This window comes from Pempheris klunzingeri, chromosome 5 (assembly GCF_042242105.1).
Source record: "Pempheris klunzingeri isolate RE-2024b chromosome 5, fPemKlu1.hap1, whole genome shotgun sequence".
Taxonomy (NCBI): domain Eukaryota; kingdom Metazoa; phylum Chordata; class Actinopteri; order Acropomatiformes; family Pempheridae; genus Pempheris; species Pempheris klunzingeri.
In genome coordinates this window covers 21983973-22000965 of record NC_092016.1, presented here as the reverse complement: position 1 = coordinate 22000965, position 16993 = coordinate 21983973, and the positions used below count along the sequence as shown (strand labels likewise).

The 16993-nt window shown below is 41.3% G+C and overlaps 4 protein-coding genes across 6 annotated transcripts; 3 read left to right on the top strand and 1 right to left on the bottom strand.

Moving 5' to 3' along the window:
* Positions 1–1139: 1139 nt before the first annotated feature.
* On the top strand, positions 1140–2710 carry anapc13 (anaphase promoting complex subunit 13). Of its 3 annotated transcripts, none has more exons than XM_070830766.1 (3): positions 1140–1223; positions 1327–1499; positions 2167–2710. In XM_070830766.1, the coding sequence occupies exons 2-3, from the start codon at positions 1401–1403 to the stop codon at positions 2290–2292; spliced, it is 225 nt and encodes a 74-aa protein (XP_070686867.1). In that variant the 5' UTR covers positions 1140–1223; positions 1327–1400; the 3' UTR covers positions 2293–2710. The 3 variants fall into 3 exon arrangements, with proteins under 3 accessions (XP_070686867.1, XP_070686866.1, XP_070686868.1); XM_070830765.1 differs by having other exon boundaries at positions 1140–1246; XM_070830767.1 differs by having other exon boundaries at positions 1145–1219.
* LOC139201446 (lathosterol oxidase-like) lies at positions 2686–4914 on the bottom strand. The gene is made up of 5 exons (XM_070830764.1): positions 4705–4914; positions 4418–4550; positions 4107–4207; positions 3533–3661; positions 2686–3319 (listed from the first exon to the last, which is right to left on the bottom strand). The coding sequence occupies exons 1-5, from the start codon at positions 4912–4914 to the stop codon at positions 3050–3052; spliced, it is 843 nt and encodes a 280-aa protein (XP_070686865.1). The 3' UTR covers positions 2686–3049.
* A 6142-nt stretch (positions 4915–11056) lies between these two features.
* mt2 (metallothionein 2) lies at positions 11057–11983 on the top strand. Its single transcript, XM_070830311.1, has 3 exons — positions 11057–11200; positions 11309–11374; positions 11749–11983. Exons 1-3 carry the CDS (start codon positions 11176–11178, stop codon positions 11838–11840), a joined length of 183 nt encoding a protein of 60 aa, XP_070686412.1. The 5' UTR covers positions 11057–11175; the 3' UTR covers positions 11841–11983.
* A 620-nt stretch (positions 11984–12603) lies between these two features.
* On the top strand, positions 12604–13620 carry steep1 (STING1 ER exit protein 1). The gene has a single exon (XM_070830964.1). The coding sequence runs from the start codon at positions 12723–12725 to the stop codon at positions 13398–13400; it is 678 nt and encodes a 225-aa protein (XP_070687065.1). The 5' UTR covers positions 12604–12722; the 3' UTR covers positions 13401–13620.
* Positions 13621–16993: the final 3373 nt, after the last annotated feature.

Genomic DNA, 16993 nt, shown 5'->3' with positions numbered 1-16993 from the left:
GTACAACAGGCTCTGGGGCTTTGCCCACTGCGTTGGCAGTTTATCCTTCACTGCTGGAGTCATCATGCAGGAGAACACTGGGTTTCCAGGGTTGGCACATGTTTTTGTTTCTTCCCTCTGTTCTTGAGAGGCCGACATCGTTGCACTGCCTGTAAAAAGAGAAACTGATTTCAGGGTTCACAGACCTCAACTTAGAGACTTTTTAGACCTCAGAGATTACACAAATCCAAGCTAATTTTTGGCAGATGTGTGTTAGAACTGACTGATGCAGAGGTCCTCCCTCATTTTGTTTCCCCATTACTACCACGGAAATCAACATCAGAGGCCAGATGCATGAAATACATGTACCTGATGCCAATGGAAATAGTCGGTTCTAAAACATTTTAGGAATCTTTAACATTGCACAAGCGATGTACAAGGATAAAACTTTGTTACTACTAGCATGGTGCTTCTCTGCAATCTTTGATTTAAAAAAATATTTTTGGATAAAAGTTGTTTTTTCCACTTGAGTATAATAAGTTAACCTTCTCCAAAAGAAAATGTTGTCGCACACATGACGCCAGAGGGAGATTTCTCTCTGTTGTAGTATAAAGCTGGAGTGAGATGGTGGCAGGTTTAGGTTGATGGTGACAGTTAACCGAGCTAAGCTAGCTAACTACGTTAACTGTTGGCTAGCCAGGTTAACCCACTACAGTAATGTCAACGTTAGCTAATATTGAATCTCCTATGTACCGTTTCGCTGATTTAAAACTACCTGAATGAAACTCTACTCTTCACAATATGTTATCAACATAGTGTATTTACCTTAATGCAGTAAAGCAACACAACTAAGTCTTTATCTTCTTGAGCACGACGGGGAAAAAAAGGGAATGGTTACCATGGAAACCACGAAACATTAGGTGCGATATGGCCGGTGACGACTTGATTTTGACGTTATAAGAATAATTGTTGTTGTTGAAGTTGATGATGATGATGGACATAATGTTGTCAGTAGTAGTATTATTAACTGGCTGGGACTGAATTTGCCATATTAGTTATTTAATTTACAGAATTTACACATAATTCGGCATTTTCCCAGGAACGTGAAAGCATCGTTGATTACATCATCACCAAGCGTCCGCTGGTAGCTAAATGTTTCTGCTGGGTTGTTTCCGTTATACATCCATGGTGCGCTCAAGCTGCTAAAAACAGAAACTGAGACCCTTTTCTTCACGCACTTGTGCGTTAGTCAATTTCTCATTGTTCGGTAGGCTAACTGGTATATATTTGCACGGTTAGCAGAAGGCTTTGACCGGCTATTTCCAACTTCTGCCATTCTGTTTTAAGCTAAATGTTGCAGCTAGCTTGAGGCTAACTCAGTCAGAGGACAAGATCCGAGCAGCTCGAGTCCAGCTCAGAGGATGGACAGTGAAATCCAACGAGATGGGAGAGTCCTGGACCTCACTGATGATGCCTGGAGGGAAGACAGACTGCCGTATGAAGATGTCACCATCCCTCTGGTAAATGCTGAACAAACTGATTGTTGTTAGCATTTGAAACAACTAGCTTTTATAGACTTCGTTTACATTCAGGTGCAGAAATTAGTCATCGATATTTTGAGCTAAAACGTTTCTAAAAGAATGCTGTCAATTCAGCCTAAATGGAAGCTTAGTAATGGTAGTAATGGGGCTAACAGGTATTTTAGATAAATAATAAATCTGATGAGGCGCACAAGGAAGCAGCCTCAAGTGTCATGGAACCCTGTGCAGCTGTGGATGTGCTCTCAGTAAGTGTGGCTCACAAGCGGCCAAAGCTGTCAGTAGTCCTCTCTCAGGCTCAAGACATGGATGACTATTGCGATTCTGGCCTTACAGACATACATTAGACAGTGTATAACTGTGTATGTGACAAATAAAGAATCTTGAATCTTGAATCATACTTTCACAGGTTCTTCTGGACATACAAGCTTGCTGACACAGATTTGTTGCATACATGCTATGCAGTTTTGTCAAGAAGGAACAACCATTGTTAACAGACAGAAAGCATTCCAGTTTATCTTAATTTAGGCTCATCTTTGCCTCCCTTAAACATTCAGTTTTTGTCCTGATACCATCATACTGTCGATACAAAGTTCAGTGACCTATTCCTGTCTTTAATACCATCTTGTCTCCCCTTTTTCTCTGTCAGAGTGAACTGCCCGAGGCTGAGCAGGACAACGGAGGATCCACAGAGTCAGTGAAAGAACAGGAGATGAAGTGGACAGACCTCGCCCTGCAGAGCCTGCACGAAAACACACCAAACACTGGAAGCTGAGAGACTGATCTGGAATCAGACTGTGGGACAAAAACACACAAGCACGTGGACAGTGGAAGATTTGCAGTATGTCCAGCTTAGCAGAAATGATGCAAAAATAGATTTTGTATTGGTATTGAGTTTATACTCTTTTTAAATGTGGAAAAAACAATCATTTAATAACACAAATGGGAAAGAAGGACAAATGCCCTGCCTCTGTCAGCTGTATGTTGTGTGATTAAAGCAGTCTTGAGACTGCAGTGCTGATTGTAGTCCAGGTGGCAGTCCTCATAAATACTCCTTTATCTTAAACTTATTTTGTGTTGAATCCAAAAAGGCAGAAGGATGGTAGACACTCACAAAGATAAAGTGTGTGCCTGTACAAGGCTCCGTGTAAAACAATTTTTTGTTTATTAAAAAAAATCTGTCTGTCAGCTTACCATCACTCCTATGTTTTCTCTTAGCTCAATTTGTGGGGAAATGGCAAATAATGTTAATTTTAGTTTCTGTCAATTAGAAGAGACCCCTAAGATACACACACACACACGTATTTATTTTGACCAACGCGATGGTCAAAGCTACTGAAATATGCTCTTCCAAGTCACTGATATACAAGCAGGTGGACTGTGGCTGGCAATCCACTGTTTCATCCTTGCTTCTGTTTTGCATCTAATGCAATCGTCTCTTGCGTCACGGCCCAGGCTGAGCTTCTCTGTAGAAACCTCTCTAAGAGCTTCAACGCAGACAAGAAAATCCATCCACCCATGTAGCTCCATCATCACTGCGTTTGTGCAGCCTCTGCCTTGAGCCTGCGAATGTGGTCATGTGGCCCCTTCTGCAGCAGGACTGAGGGGTGTCGGTAGGAGCCCCCTAGACGATCCCAGAGCGTGAAGTATTGTCCGTAGTTATAGTTGAAGAAGAGGTGATGGTCTACGTGGTGAGCAGCACCGTTGATCAGGCATATCAGGGGGTCGGGGATGCGGTAGTCTCCATCATGTATGGAAATGGTCCAGACGTTGACAAAGACAAAGAGTGAGAGGTAGACCACCTGTAATGTAAATATCCCCAATATCATTTAAAAACACCATCATGTTAATAATATACATTTGGAAGTTATTGCTTTTATACGCAACTTGTCATCAAAAGTTGTCTTGACAACAGCAGCATTGTGAAAAAAGAAATGAGGCATCATTTGCAATACACTTACTCCTCTGATTTAACATCAACATGTATTGAAAAGTGTGTTTAAGTAGACCAGCACCTTGTGGAGGGGGAAGATGAAAGGGTAGATGTGATAGGGTAAGCTCTGAAGGAAGCCATCCAGTGGGTGGAAGGCATGGCTGGCAAAAGGCGTAGGGATCTTGAATATATGGTGCTGCTTATGTAAGTGCTGAGGGGGAGAAACACAAAGGGTCTACATATTTAGACTGTTTTAGTGCAAAACGCCCCAGGTAAACAAGGTGCACAAAGCTTGACAGTGATTTTTAGCCAGAATGAGGAAGTATGACTAAAAAAAACAGCCTTCAAATGGAAAATCATCTATCATCACCTATTTTGTAACTTTTATTAATATCAAATGATCTCACTGTACTAATTTCATATATTGAGAGGTGAGTTTAGATCTGACTAAAATAAAAGACGTTTCATTTTCAAATTCACCCAGAACACCAAGTAGGTCACATAAAACATCACTGCAGGAAACCTACACCTGTTTAAAAAAACTGCAGAATCAGGCAATAATTTTTTTTCCCCATCACAACTATTTTGTTCATTGTTAACATAAAGATATTGTTCAGAGCAGCTTTAAAGCTAGCCATAAACACGGTGAAGCTCACCTTGTAAATGCTCTGATGGTGCATGGACCGGTGTATCCAGTAGATACACATGTCCGTAAAGAACAGGAAACCAGAGATGCTCAGGAACACCCCGGACCACCCTGAAACAAAGACAAACCACTTTAATTAATTAGACCGATCTAATTAAAACTAATTATTTTACAACCTGTTTTAACAGATGAGCTGTCTTTGATTGATGTCTATTGACAGCTCACTTTTAGTCAGGTAATCAAATAACTTCCATTTGGATTTTGAGTTGACTGAAGTTGGAATGAGCCCTGGCCTGGGTGTTCAGGTAACCGTTGTCTCACCCAGAGGAGAGTCACTGATGTTGTCATAAAGTTTGCTGTGTCCCCTGACCTCCCAGAAGAAAAGGGCCACTGTGGGGAAGCTCATCCAGAAGATGGAGACAGTTCCTAGTTGAATCTCTTTTCTTATCTGGTTCTATTGTGATGATCAAAGACACAAAGTTGGGATTTGGGAGAAGTTTGTGATGGTGTTGTCAGAGAATTGAGCATAATTGAATAATAATGATACTCTATTCATTGACCTATAACTGGTCTACAAATGTGAGGGTCTGGTCCAATAAACAGTTTACCTTAATGAACTGTGGATGCTTCATGAGCTTATGGTCAAACACATAGTAGAAGTTAAGCGCACCAAAGACCAGGTAAATCAGCTCTGCACCAAGGTTGGTCACCACCCACAGGCTGATGATCTGACGCAGAGCCCCATCCTCGGGCCATGAGGCCGGGTAAACGTACGGAGTGAAGATGTAATGGTCTGCAGTGTTCAGCACATGATCCATGGCATAGTCTGTGAAGATAGTGACATGCACAGTATGACCGATCCAGTGTTTCCCCACCAAGACGCAGCGTACTAAAGATGTGAGTGAAAGAGAACAAACCAGCCACAGGACTAAAAAAAAACCACATACAGGCAAAGGTAGTTAGTATTGTGCTAGCGCTTATCAGTCTGTTCTTTGTGAAAATATTTTTTAGAGGCTTTCAAATCCCAATCAGAGCTGAACAGCTTTGTAATTTAAACCCACAGTAGGTCCTGTGTCTGTGCTACACATGCTAGGATCCACTTCTGCGAGAGCTTATGCAGTTTTATACGTCAGTGTGGCATTCATTCATTTTATTTCTTTGGGTTATTCTGAGCTAGTTGTTTTTCACTGAGACTAACTTGTCCAAAACAGGCAGCATACACACACATTTTAACAATGCAACACATGATAAGGCAAAACGGACGGAGAAGAAAAACTCAAGAGTTGTTATAGAACAATCAAATTGAAGCATCATACCTGATGTGACACTATTCCTGCACCATAATGACTCAAACTCTCCAATTTCCCCTTGTGTCACCCCTCTATTAATCCAACTGTGTTAACTAAAGTGACACCAGCACCTCTTCACCCTGGCTGCTGCGGTCCTGCACCAATACCGACTGTTCATACGAGGCCTCTGTGAGCACTTTGATGATGATTGGACCAAAGTCCTGTGCTTGTTTCTGTGCTTATCAGAAGCTGCATCTGATGTCTTCTGTTTAACTTGATTGATGAGCTTTTCTCAGACCCAGTCAGACTATGTGAAAACGATTCCCCAACGTCTCGCTGTCGAATGACATTTGTCGCTAATCAGCGTGGAAACGGGGAAGCTGTAAAGCAGCCACATTTATGAACACAGCACTGATTTACGTGTTCATTCGACAGGAATTTGTTCACAGAAAACAACTGTCTCAAAGTGCTGCTGTGACATTGTAGAAGTTTCCCAGCTTGACCTTTTTACATTCTTTATAACGATTTATATCCCATTTTATGATGTGTTAATGCCTGACACGTTTTATTTATGCTTCAAATGCAGAATAACTTAGTTTTGCTTAATCCAAATATAATGAATAATAAATAAGAACCATTAGCATGAACTGTTATACATAGCCTACAAATATAACTGGTTTGGAAACAAATATCATGCTTCACTAAATAAGCAAACATACCACATGCACTGAAAACCTTTTCAGCCTGGTGTAAGCTTTATTATTAAACTGATATTATTTCAGTGTTAATCTCTGTGGTCACTCTTAAAATATTCCAAAAGGGTGTTTCATGCTTTTCGAGCATCATTTTGTCAGGATTTGGTTATTGCTGCTGAACTGACCCGCTTTAGGACGTCAAAAGTGTGTCGGCCTTCCTGTAAAGTGGATGAGTCCTCCTTCCTCCGCACACACCATGACCTAATGTAGAAAGCTGTTTGAAAGCTGATGAATCCACACGCCGCTGATATGAACTCACCGTGTATTCCAGTAGGTTCCCAACAAATGTGGATATTTATTATTTTTCCTAGAAACTGATTCAGAGAGAAACTCCTCCTCGCTCCATTCTATTGAGGCAGTAAGTATATTGAGGGAGCCCAGGGAGACACACACGTGTTGGGCCTGGTGGAATAAGATCCCAGCATGCTCAGCAAATAACAAGGAGCTCAGTGACAGAAGACCTGATCCTCCACTCAGAGTTTCAGTGAAATAATCCATCTATTCTGACTTAATGAATTTGATAATGGAAGTGACCTCATCTTATTAGATCACTGATATGAAACTAGTGACATAATCTCCAGTCGGATGTCTTTATGTAGCATATATTCACATTCAGTCATCAGAAATGACATTATAGCAATTAAACCTCAAAATGTCCTATTTGTAAGCCACCCTCGATCTCTTTTAGTGCTAAATAAATTCACTTGCAAGGTTGTGCATGTATTAGTGTGAAGTGCATGTGCTCTGTCTCGTGCTTGGCTGTAAGATCAAATTCCCCTTGACCTGTCTGCCCTTTACACACAGACACACACACACACACACACACACAGCAAAAGTAAGACGTGTGAGTCATGAAAAAGACACTAATCACCTCATGATCACCCTAAAACATCCCATCACACCTGACCTGTGGGGCGTCTGAACTCTTCCAACCTGTCACACACAAACATCTTGTGACGTGCGAACTGTCAATGAGATAGAAATACAAGTGGATGATGTCATTGCCTCTTGTCATTCCCCAACCTTCACAGAGAATTTGAACAAGATGATCAATGTTTTCATGCAAAGAGCTCCTTTTTTTATTCATATTACTTTATACATATGCACACAATTGCCTGTAGTTTTCTGAATTGCCAACAACTGATAATAAAATATACTAAATGTGTGTGTTGGTATATGTTTTGTTATATGCCCCTTCAAAGTAAAAGCACAAATTGTACTACATTGTGTTGCTAGCACTTTACTTGAGTGTTTTGCGTCCTTTCGGATTTCCATAAATTAACCTCTGCATATTAAAGTAAGTTAAAAGGTTGCTATTTGTCACAAAGTAAAATGTAGATTACCTTTTTTAAACAAATGGCTCAAATACATGATGAGGACATTAAGAAGCAAACAGTTCAAAGATCTCTCTCCTTAAAAATTTGCAGATGTCTCCCTCTAGAGCTCTCCCATACAAACAGCACCTCTCTGAGTAATATGCCCTAATGTCGTTCTCTAAAATTATATACGTCATTACCTCCAGCGGCCCACAACAACAGAGACAATCATTGCAGTTTGGACCCTGGTTAGAATTTCTGAATCAAAACCTCAAGTTTAAATGTCTTAACCCACCACTTCCACAGGAGTGATTAACGAAGGATGAATGACAAATGAATACCTTTGTGTTTAAGTTCCCGTGCCACAACTCGAGCTGAAAGTAATTGAATAACAGAGAAATCAGGACTCACTTATCATAATTAGAACATTTCACTCATCACCCAGTACTGTTTAACCCTAGAACACTAACGTCAGGTGATTTTCACCCACACAATTCTTGTCATGTGATTTTCATTGTGTTGCTGCTGTCTGAGTTGCATGGGTCCTTGGGTAGCTTCAGGCTGCTCACTGATGTTATTAATGGAATGTTTGTTTCCCTCCTCCCATCTATGGTTTTTTCAAGAGGCATGCATTCGTGTGATTTTCACCTGACGTTAGTGATAGAGAGTAACATATTCTACGGGTGGAATTTACCCGATGTTAGTGTTTATGTGTTTAAATCCCACAGTTGTCAGTGATGCAGGAAGACTGTGCCTTCACCTGACAAGGCTCACATGTCCCAGGAATGGGTGGACTGAAGAACAAGTTCCCAGCTCCATTATTTTTTTTGTTTGGAAATTTCTCATTTAGGATTACCTGATTTTTCAATAATTTTGCTGCCTTTTTAAAGGGTCCCCCATGGTACCTTTTTTTTAATTTTATGTGATATTGTATATTGGGAAATTAAAGAAGAATACTACAATTTGGCATACAATGTTGCACTTTTACATAAATTGATGAAAACTGTATTTTATCCGGGATATTATACCGGGTAAAATATACCCGTGATAGTGTTACTAATTTTAACGTTAGTGTTCTAGGGTTAAATAACCCATCACAATCACTACAGATGAGTCTGTGTGAATAATCACACTATCTATAATCATGTGTGTTCACACAATCAAATATCTGATTGCACAATCAGAAATGACAGAAAGGCTGAGCGCAGGAGGCCAGGCTGTTGTAAACAGTAATCACCCCTGATGATTACCATAGACAACATATTCCATCACAGCATCACATATAATGTAAACTGCACTTAAACTGAATGAAATAGTCAGATTCAGGGATACATTTTTCATGTTTGTGTTACACAGAGTGGAATATTTTACATGTGTGACATTTATACACTTTTTGACATCTTTGGAGGATTTAGGATGTTTTAAATCTAAAACAAAGCTCTGAGTGTCTGAACATCACAGAACATGTGAGGTTCTTCCTCAGTGTAAAAGGTCATTTGTCCCCATCTGATCTGACCTGCTCAACAAGACATTAACATCAACAATACACACATGCAACAGGTATGAATATATCTTTTATTTCTCACATTTTATGCTGCCTCATGCAGATTGTGTTGTGGGCTGTGTTTTTACTGTGCAATCATATTCCAGTTGATTCTAAGAAAGTTGCACTCAGCTCTATATCTTTTACTTCACTTGTTACACCCGGTGATTCACATTTGTCACATCTTAAAATGACTCAGCTCAAAACTTGCTGACTTGTTCTGTAGAGGAAAAACACCGCCGGACGGTGGCGAGCGCAAAAAACAGAGAGCGTGCTGCCTTCATGGTCCCACAGCAACCTCCTACATCCGAGGACGGTGAGCGTGAAGAGTCACTCACTTGTGGAAATGTGCGCTAGATTAGCGTATAAAACTGATATATAAGCGTACAGTAATTCTCGTAAAACTACAGCAGTGTCTTTTCGCCGAGGTGAGCATGCTAATAATCTCCAAACAAATCGGAATACCCTAGTTGTCCACTAACTTCGCCGTCACAGACTAGCTCGCTCACTTTCATCATGAAACAGTGATAATATTTACACATATTAATAAAAACCTCGCTGGATTCGATTCCAAAAATGCCTCGAGTGGCCTCTGAAGCATGAAGCAAAGAGAAAGGACACAGTTGTCGTGTGCACTCGCCACATGGTTTGGATGTTTCCTACAGCACACGGTCCTAAAGGCAGCACACCACAATAGTCTATTTACTTTGGTTTGCTCACGAGCGCCGGATGGAGAGGCCGGGTGCAGAGCGCGAGGGAGCAGAGGGGCGGCAGCAGACAGCAGATGATCGGTACCGTGTGCATAGTCCTGGCGACACGGTGCTGAAGGAGGACTGTGCATGAAATAAGAAAATAGGAGACAAATGTCCCTCAGCTCAAACTACTCTGTGATGTTTTTCCTGATTGTTCATTTGATGAGTTTGACATTAATATAAAGAACCCATAAGATCAGTAATCTGTACATGAAACCACGTGTCACATAGTACATTAAACAACATTTAATATTAGTTAGTCATAAAGGAATGTAAGTATACTGTGTGTTTTTAAAGCTAATTTGTGGAAATAAAGCATGCTTTCACAATAAAAGGACGGGAATATAATTTTACAAATGTTAAGTAATGTAATTCAGTATTCGGTTGTTAAACGAATCTCGGGCTAATTACTATTAATGGAAATGTTTAATTAAAAAAAAAAAAAAATAGCCTTTGACATCCTGTATTTAAACTGCATTAATACACATATGAGGCAGACACAGCAGTGTATAGGCGCTTTTAGTCATTTTAACAACTCCTGTTTGACTCCGATTAATCAAGCAGAAGTTTATTTGTGAAAACAATTTTACCAGAATTAAAAAAGAAAACAAACAGGACTTTTACTAACTGGCTGACTGTTCATTGTGTGCAGTATATATGCTACATGATGCATTTTATGATATAAGTTTAATATACTTTTATGATTTTATATTATTTTATTTCACCTCCTTTCGTCCCCAGGGGTTGTTTCTCGTACATCTCTACTGAACACTCATTCACACACTTCTCCTTTCATTTCGTAAATCCGTGCGCAAACTGAGCGCGTGATTTATCGATCCGTGCGCACCGCAATTTGCGCTCATTGATTTCCATTTTTTTAAAAGGCTATTTTTCTCCCAGATCTTTAACTCACTACTGACCTCACACACGTTTGTATGTATGCTAAATAAGTTAGGATGCGCAACTCAAATGGGACAAACAGGTGGCATTCAGGGTCCCCATGTGCCTGAAGATCAATCTGTGGATCTCAGGTTACTCAGGTCTTCTATTTACTGCCATATATGATGATGTTCTTAACCGTGTCAACATGTTAATTATTCCGGAGTTTAGCGTCCCCAGGGGAGAAAACAGTTCTGGTTGGGGGGGTCTTGTGTAATTTCAGGCAACAAGCCAACTCCTCCTTTCCTAATAATTTCTGTTACCGCTCATGGGTGATTAACCAACAAGTCGTGTGCACAAACCTTTTCGTATGAATCCACTACGTGCCTGCGTGCGGAGTGACTGGCGCTTTTTGCACCCGGTGCTGTTGTTCCAGGACGCTATAAAAGATCCGCCTCTCCTCCTCCAGTCACAACACTGACCCACCTGGGACTGAAGACATCCTCTTCTCGCTGAGAAAACAGCTACTTCGATTCAAAAGAAAAATGGACCCTTGCGACTGCTCCAAGAGTAAGTGTTGTCTGGTGTTTCCCCGCTCCGCTGTGCCAATTGTATCATGTGCTAATCCGACAAACGCGCTCAAGGAGAAGCTGATGTAGTTTGACTTTTCTTTTCAAGGTGGAACCTGCAACTGCGGAGGATCCTGCACCTGCACAAACTGCTCCTGCACAACCTGCAAGAAGAGTAAGTCTAGTATCCCTCCTCCTATCGACAGCATGATGTGGAGAGGGATATTTTAAACCGAACCCAGCCTGAGTTATTGTCGAAAAGATGAGAACCCAGCTCATAAAATGTTTGACTTAATGTCAGTATTATGTAAAGTTAACCCACGGATGCCTGGTTGTACATTAGGATTTTTAACAAACTGTAGGCAGCTGCCCAGGTGGCTCCAATTGAAGTAATTAAGAGGTGCCAATTCCTTGACTCCACCAAGATGACCGAAAGGCTGCTGACCTTCAGTGTGTTGGGATTATGGGTGGAATCGTCTTATTTTCTCCCTAGACTACCGATTACTTCAGTGCTGGTCTACCACTAACCAGACTTCTCTGTCTCTGCAGGCTGCTGCCCATGCTGCCCTTCTGGCTGCACCAAGTGCGCCTCCGGCTGCGTGTGCAAAGGGAAGACCTGCGACACGAGCTGCTGTCAGTGAGGAGTCTGCAGCATCAGCCCTCCATCACGACCATGTGATGGCGCCCGTGTCGGCTACTGTGCATTGTTAATTGCAGTTGCAAGTGTCTGAGTATTTGTTTTGTACTTGTCTTTCTCAATGATGAAATAAAACAGTTTCCTTCATGTTGGACGTTGGTTTGGTTTCTAAACGGTGGAACTGGTTTCAAACCTCCCAGATCAAAATGGTGCTCAAGTGTGACCCGACCATGAGTCCACCAGGGAGAAGCTGTGCGGGGCTGAGACTCATCAGGTCAGCTCAGGACACTGAGGTCCCTCTGAGGCTGCAGTGTAGAGTCCTGGGTTCAGTTACACGTTTCTTCAAAGTACATGAACTGTGGGAACATGTCACTGTTTCAGTATTATGGCGCTTGTGCTGAGAGGCTTTAAACGCACCATCTCACAAATCAAACTAGGCAATCTCACTAAAGCGGTCTAAATGCGTAACGTGGTTTGTATGAGGCTTCCTGTTTTAAAACGAGGCTTGTTCAGGAAGTAAATGCAAGACTGGATCAAACATTAGTTACCTCGAATGTCAATGGTTAGGAGTTTTGCAAGAAAACGTACATTTAAAGATTTTCGTCCCCTCCATTTTGTGAATCCTGAGATTTATCTCGGATTGAACGGACTGCGTGGGATTAAATAATTTTCACACAACACGATGGGTTTGTTTGGACCCGGGCTCCCCCGGAACAACATGTGACACTTTAGGTTTCTGGTGGGAGCAGTAAGAGCGACGTACACAGGAAGCGTTGCGTAGTTTGTGTTCAAAGAAACAGTTCGCCGTGTTTTCGTCGTCATGGCGTCTCTTCATTAGCGTTTCTCCGGACGGTACTATCATTGTAGCACATTTAAGGGTGTAAACATGCCGAAGGTCGTGTCTAGAAGTGTTGTGTGCTCGGACACCAGAGACCGAGAGGAGTACGATGACGGAGAAAAGCCTCTCCACGTCTACTACTGCCTGTGCGGACAGATGGTTTTGGTGTTGGACTGCCAGCTGGAGAAGCTGCCCATGAGGCCCCGGGACCGAGCCAGGGTGATCGATGCGGCCAAACATGCCCACAAGTTCTGCAACGTGGAGGTGGACGAGAACACGTACATCAAGAGACCCGAGGGCATCGAGAGACAGTACCGCAAGAAGTGCGGCAAGTGCGGCCTGCGGCTCTTCTACCAGCACCAGGAGAAGAACAACCCGGCCACCTTCATCGTGGACGGAGCCGTGGTGAAGTTCGGCCAAGGCTTCGGCAACACCAGCGTCTACAGCCAGAAGCAGCCCGAGGCTCCCAAGAAGGTCCGTGTGATGATGACCAAGAGGACCAAAGACATGGGCAAGTTCAGCTCCGTCACTGTGTCCACCATCGACGAGGAGGAGGAGGAGATCGAGGCCCGGGAGGTGGCGGACTCCTATGCCCAAAACGCCAAAGTGATCGAGAAGCAGCTGGAGAGGAAGGGCATGAGCAAGAGGAGGCTGCAGGAGCTGGCCGAGCTGGAGGCCAAGAAGGCGAAGATGAAGGGCACTCTCATTGATAATCAGTTCAAGTAGAGGACTCTGTTTGTGAGAGACAATGTGACACAGAGTTGTCCTGTGGAGGTCACTGGTGGATCCACGTATCTGTCCATTAGTTTGTCTGGACCACTCATCACTCCAGGTCACAGAGAGATTTGGACATATCAGTGCGGGACTAATGACTAGTGTAGGCGCTGCATATTCAGTAAACTTTTTAAAAATATTATTTTGTACAAAAATTAAAAGACCAAATGAACCTGCTTGGTATGTTTTTTTTTTTAGCTTTTGTTCTTGGTTCTTCATTATGGTGTCTTCAGGTGTTTGACACTGTGAGTTCAGGATCGCTGATCTTAAATACGGCCAGGTCTTGAAAATGTGTGTTGGTGCACATGTCTAGAATATGACTCGCTGAATGACGGATCAATCAGACACTTGAATAAAGGGAATTTGTGTGTAAACCTACCAGAGCTGAAGTGATTAATCATTTGTTAGAGAAATGATCTGCACCATTTCTGATAATCACTTATTCATTTAACCACTAAGAAAATGTGAAAACAGCCTGGTTTCACCCTCAAATACGAAGTTCTACAGCTTTTCTCTGTTTTATATTAGTCTAAAGTGGATATCTTTGGGTTTTGGATTTTTGTGGTGACAAAACAAGTAATTGACATCCCCTGAGGCACTGGGAACTTGTGATGAGCATTGTTCTCATTGACATTATCTAAGTATGATAAAAAATAATCACCAGGATTAATCAATATCGACAATAATCTTTTGCTGGTGACTACACCTTTTTCACAGAAGTCATTTTGACCTGTCGGTGGGAAAAGCACGGGTGTAATTAATCAAATCATCGGTGGCTGTGTACGTTGTCACTCTCTGGTGGCTTTACTGGCTAAAATCATGTTCTGATGCCCCTGAAGTTAACATCAGTTATTTTGTAAAGGAGATATACTTTCAATTCTGATCAGAAGTGAAATCACAAAATACAGATTTTCCCTCAATAAGTCAAACTGTTTGAAATCGTATGCGAATATACTTCCTCAAATTTATTCCAGTTAACATTACTAAGAGGGTTTTGTATTATGTAATATTTGTAATGATACACACAGTATAAGAGAGACGTTTGAGGTTTTCTGTGACAGGCAGTGATTCATGATGGAGAGGATGGGAAATGTGGGTCAGACCCTTAATCTGGGTCACAAAAATACAGGACAAATGAGGCGCACAATGTGTTTTGTAGACTGGAGAACTACAGCCACATAATTAAAAGTATTTAGGCCTTTCTTTGTCTCAGTGAACAACAGACCAAAGAGACACTAATGAAAGTAGGTGATGTTCCACAAATGTCTACATTAAATTATTTTTTTAACGTCATACTGTTTTAAAGGCTCCCTTTAAAGGTGTTTTTTTTAATCATCAGTAAGGTTTTATTATGACATGTATTTTGTTCTTTTGGAGCAAATATATTCTTAGATTTACAGCATTGGACTTATGTATTTATTATATTTCCCGATGGTGTGGGGCTATCCAGAGGCACCAGAGCGAGCTTATCACATGGTGGACTGGTGATCACAGAGGCCCTGGAACCAGACATCCAGTCAGTTTAGGTCAAAGGACTGTGGCACTCTTTCTGTGTTTGTTTTCTGTTTTGTATAAGAGAGAAAACAGTTGTACTTTTTATATAATAAGCGGCTCTGGGGGGGGTTGCACTCCACATGACCAGATCTGTCTTAACCAAGTAACAGACTGAAGCCTGGAAGCAGCCATCTGGGATTTGTGATTTAAACTGCAGACGGCGGTTTCTTCTCATGAGGCGACAGCAAGAGCTAAAGCAAAGGAAATTCATGTCTAGCACTGGTATGACGGCCTCTCTCTCCATGTGGGGACCCAGCAGACGGTCGTCCAGCAAACACAGCTAGCCTGAAGTGCTAATCCAGGTGTGAAGTGTGTTTGATAACGAGCATTTGGGCCGGATGGAATAAGGCGCTACAACATTAAGTCAAAGTGAAAATGCTGAGTAGATGTAGTCATTAAAGATTTTTTGTAACTTAAACTCCGGGTGTTAAAACATTTGTAGTGGTAACAATGACATCTTTCACATGAGATATACATAAATAGGAGAAAGATTTGTAAAATTTTAAAAGGTATACCGATATTATCAATGAATACCACTGACTGACATTTTTAAGAAAACTATTATCTTATTTATTTATTAAGAATTTTAAAACAGGTATATATAGCTAAGCCATGTTAAGTCTAAGCAGAGGAATTAAAAATGGGTATATTTATTATCAAATCATGTAAATTTCATTAAAAAATGGCAGATGCCACCACAGAGTCATAGAAGCTCCTGAGGAGAGGGCCCTGCACTCCAAAGGACCTCAGCATCCTGAGTAGGAACAGTCTGCTGTTTCCCTTTTTAATTAAAGCATCTGTATTGTCTGACCAGTCCAGTTTATTGTTCAGGTGAACACCCAGATACTTGTAAGATATTACAATCCCTATGTCTGTTCCTTAGATGCTCACTGGTGTGGGTGGAGAGCATCTGCGCCTGCTGAAATCCACCACCAGCTCCTTGGTTTTCCCTGTGTTGATCTGGAGGTGGTTCTGCTGGCACCATATGAAACAAACATTTTAATCGTCATATGTCAGTGTTTGCAAGCAGACACTCACCAGAGATAAAGTCAGTCCACTAATTTACTGATTTACATTGCTCTAAACTCCCTTGACCCCTAAGTTAATCTATACTCTCTTGACCCCTAAGTTAATCTATACTCTCTTGACCCCTAACTTAATCTAAACTCTCTTGACCCCCAAGTTAATCTAAACTCCCTTGACCCCTAAGTTAATGGCTTCAGCCTCCATAAAGTTATTTCACATGACTTAGTTAACCTCAAAGTAGAGTGATGCAATGTTGCTTCACATTTCGGACTCTGAACATTTATAGGGCAAACAGTTCAACAACTGTGGGACTTTTTTATCTTTCTTTTTTGCAGTGAAAAGGTTAATAGTAAAAATACAAGTTATGATATTCACAACATGTTAGATTTCTTTGAAAAGTGTGAATGTAAGTGAGCGTGAAAGCGAATTCATATCTCAGCGCTGCAAAGGAACAATGTTTTCGCTGCCTTCAGTGCAATGCATTTATGCAAGCACATGGATGGAGGATGGAGGAATTATATTACTCGTATGGACATGGGCTGTAAACATAAGCCTAATATACTCTATAAGTTATACTTTGTACTCTACACACTGGCGCTGTTCATGCACTGCTGTGTTCACAACCTTCTCACATCACAGTGTTTATATTTCTATATCCCCTGTCTGATCTAATCATGTGCACACACATTTACACCATTACTATACAAGCTGCGTACAGTTTACACATCTTACTATTATTCACCTGCCTACCACAATTGTTCCCTGTCTAACAAAGCATCATATTGTATAAATACTTGTATTTTACCATACTATATATATTACCATACTGTTCCTATACTTTAGCGGCTGCACTAATTTATACGTGTCTTTATGCTCATGTCTTAGCTTTTTTTCCACTTGAGACTTTTCCTTTTATATCTTTTCTACATGTTACCAGGGTAAAAGCGCTGTTAGAGGGAGTCAGA

Excerpts from the sequence above, each read along its gene's own strand:
- anapc13 (XM_070830766.1), top strand. The coding sequence starts at position 1,401 with ATGGACAGTGAAATCCAACGAGATGGGAGAGTCCTGGACCTCACTGAT. Across the intron at positions 1,500-2,166 it reads AAGATGTCACCATCCCTCTG|AGTGAACTGCCCGAGGCTGA; the intron begins GTAAATGCTGAA and ends TTTCTCTGTCAG.
- LOC139201446 (XM_070830764.1), bottom strand. The coding sequence starts at position 4,914 with ATGGATCATGTGCTGAACACTGCAGACCATTACATCTTCACTCCGTAC. Across the intron at positions 4,551-4,704 it reads AGCATCCACAGTTCATTAAG|AACCAGATAAGAAAAGAGAT; the intron begins GTAAACTGTTTA and ends TCATCACAATAG. Across the intron at positions 3,320-3,532 it reads TCATCTTCCCCCTCCACAAG|GTGGTCTACCTCTCACTCTT; the intron begins GTGCTGGTCTAC and ends TTTACATTACAG.
- steep1 (XM_070830964.1), top strand. The coding sequence starts at position 12,723 with ATGCCGAAGGTCGTGTCTAGAAGTGTTGTGTGCTCGGACACCAGAGAC.
- mt2 (XM_070830311.1), top strand. The coding sequence starts at position 11,176 with ATGGACCCTTGCGACTGCTCCAAGA. Across the intron at positions 11,201-11,308 it reads CCCTTGCGACTGCTCCAAGA|GTGGAACCTGCAACTGCGGA; the intron begins GTAAGTGTTGTC and ends TTTCTTTTCAAG. Across the intron at positions 11,375-11,748 it reads CTGCACAACCTGCAAGAAGA|GCTGCTGCCCATGCTGCCCT; the intron begins GTAAGTCTAGTA and ends CTGTCTCTGCAG.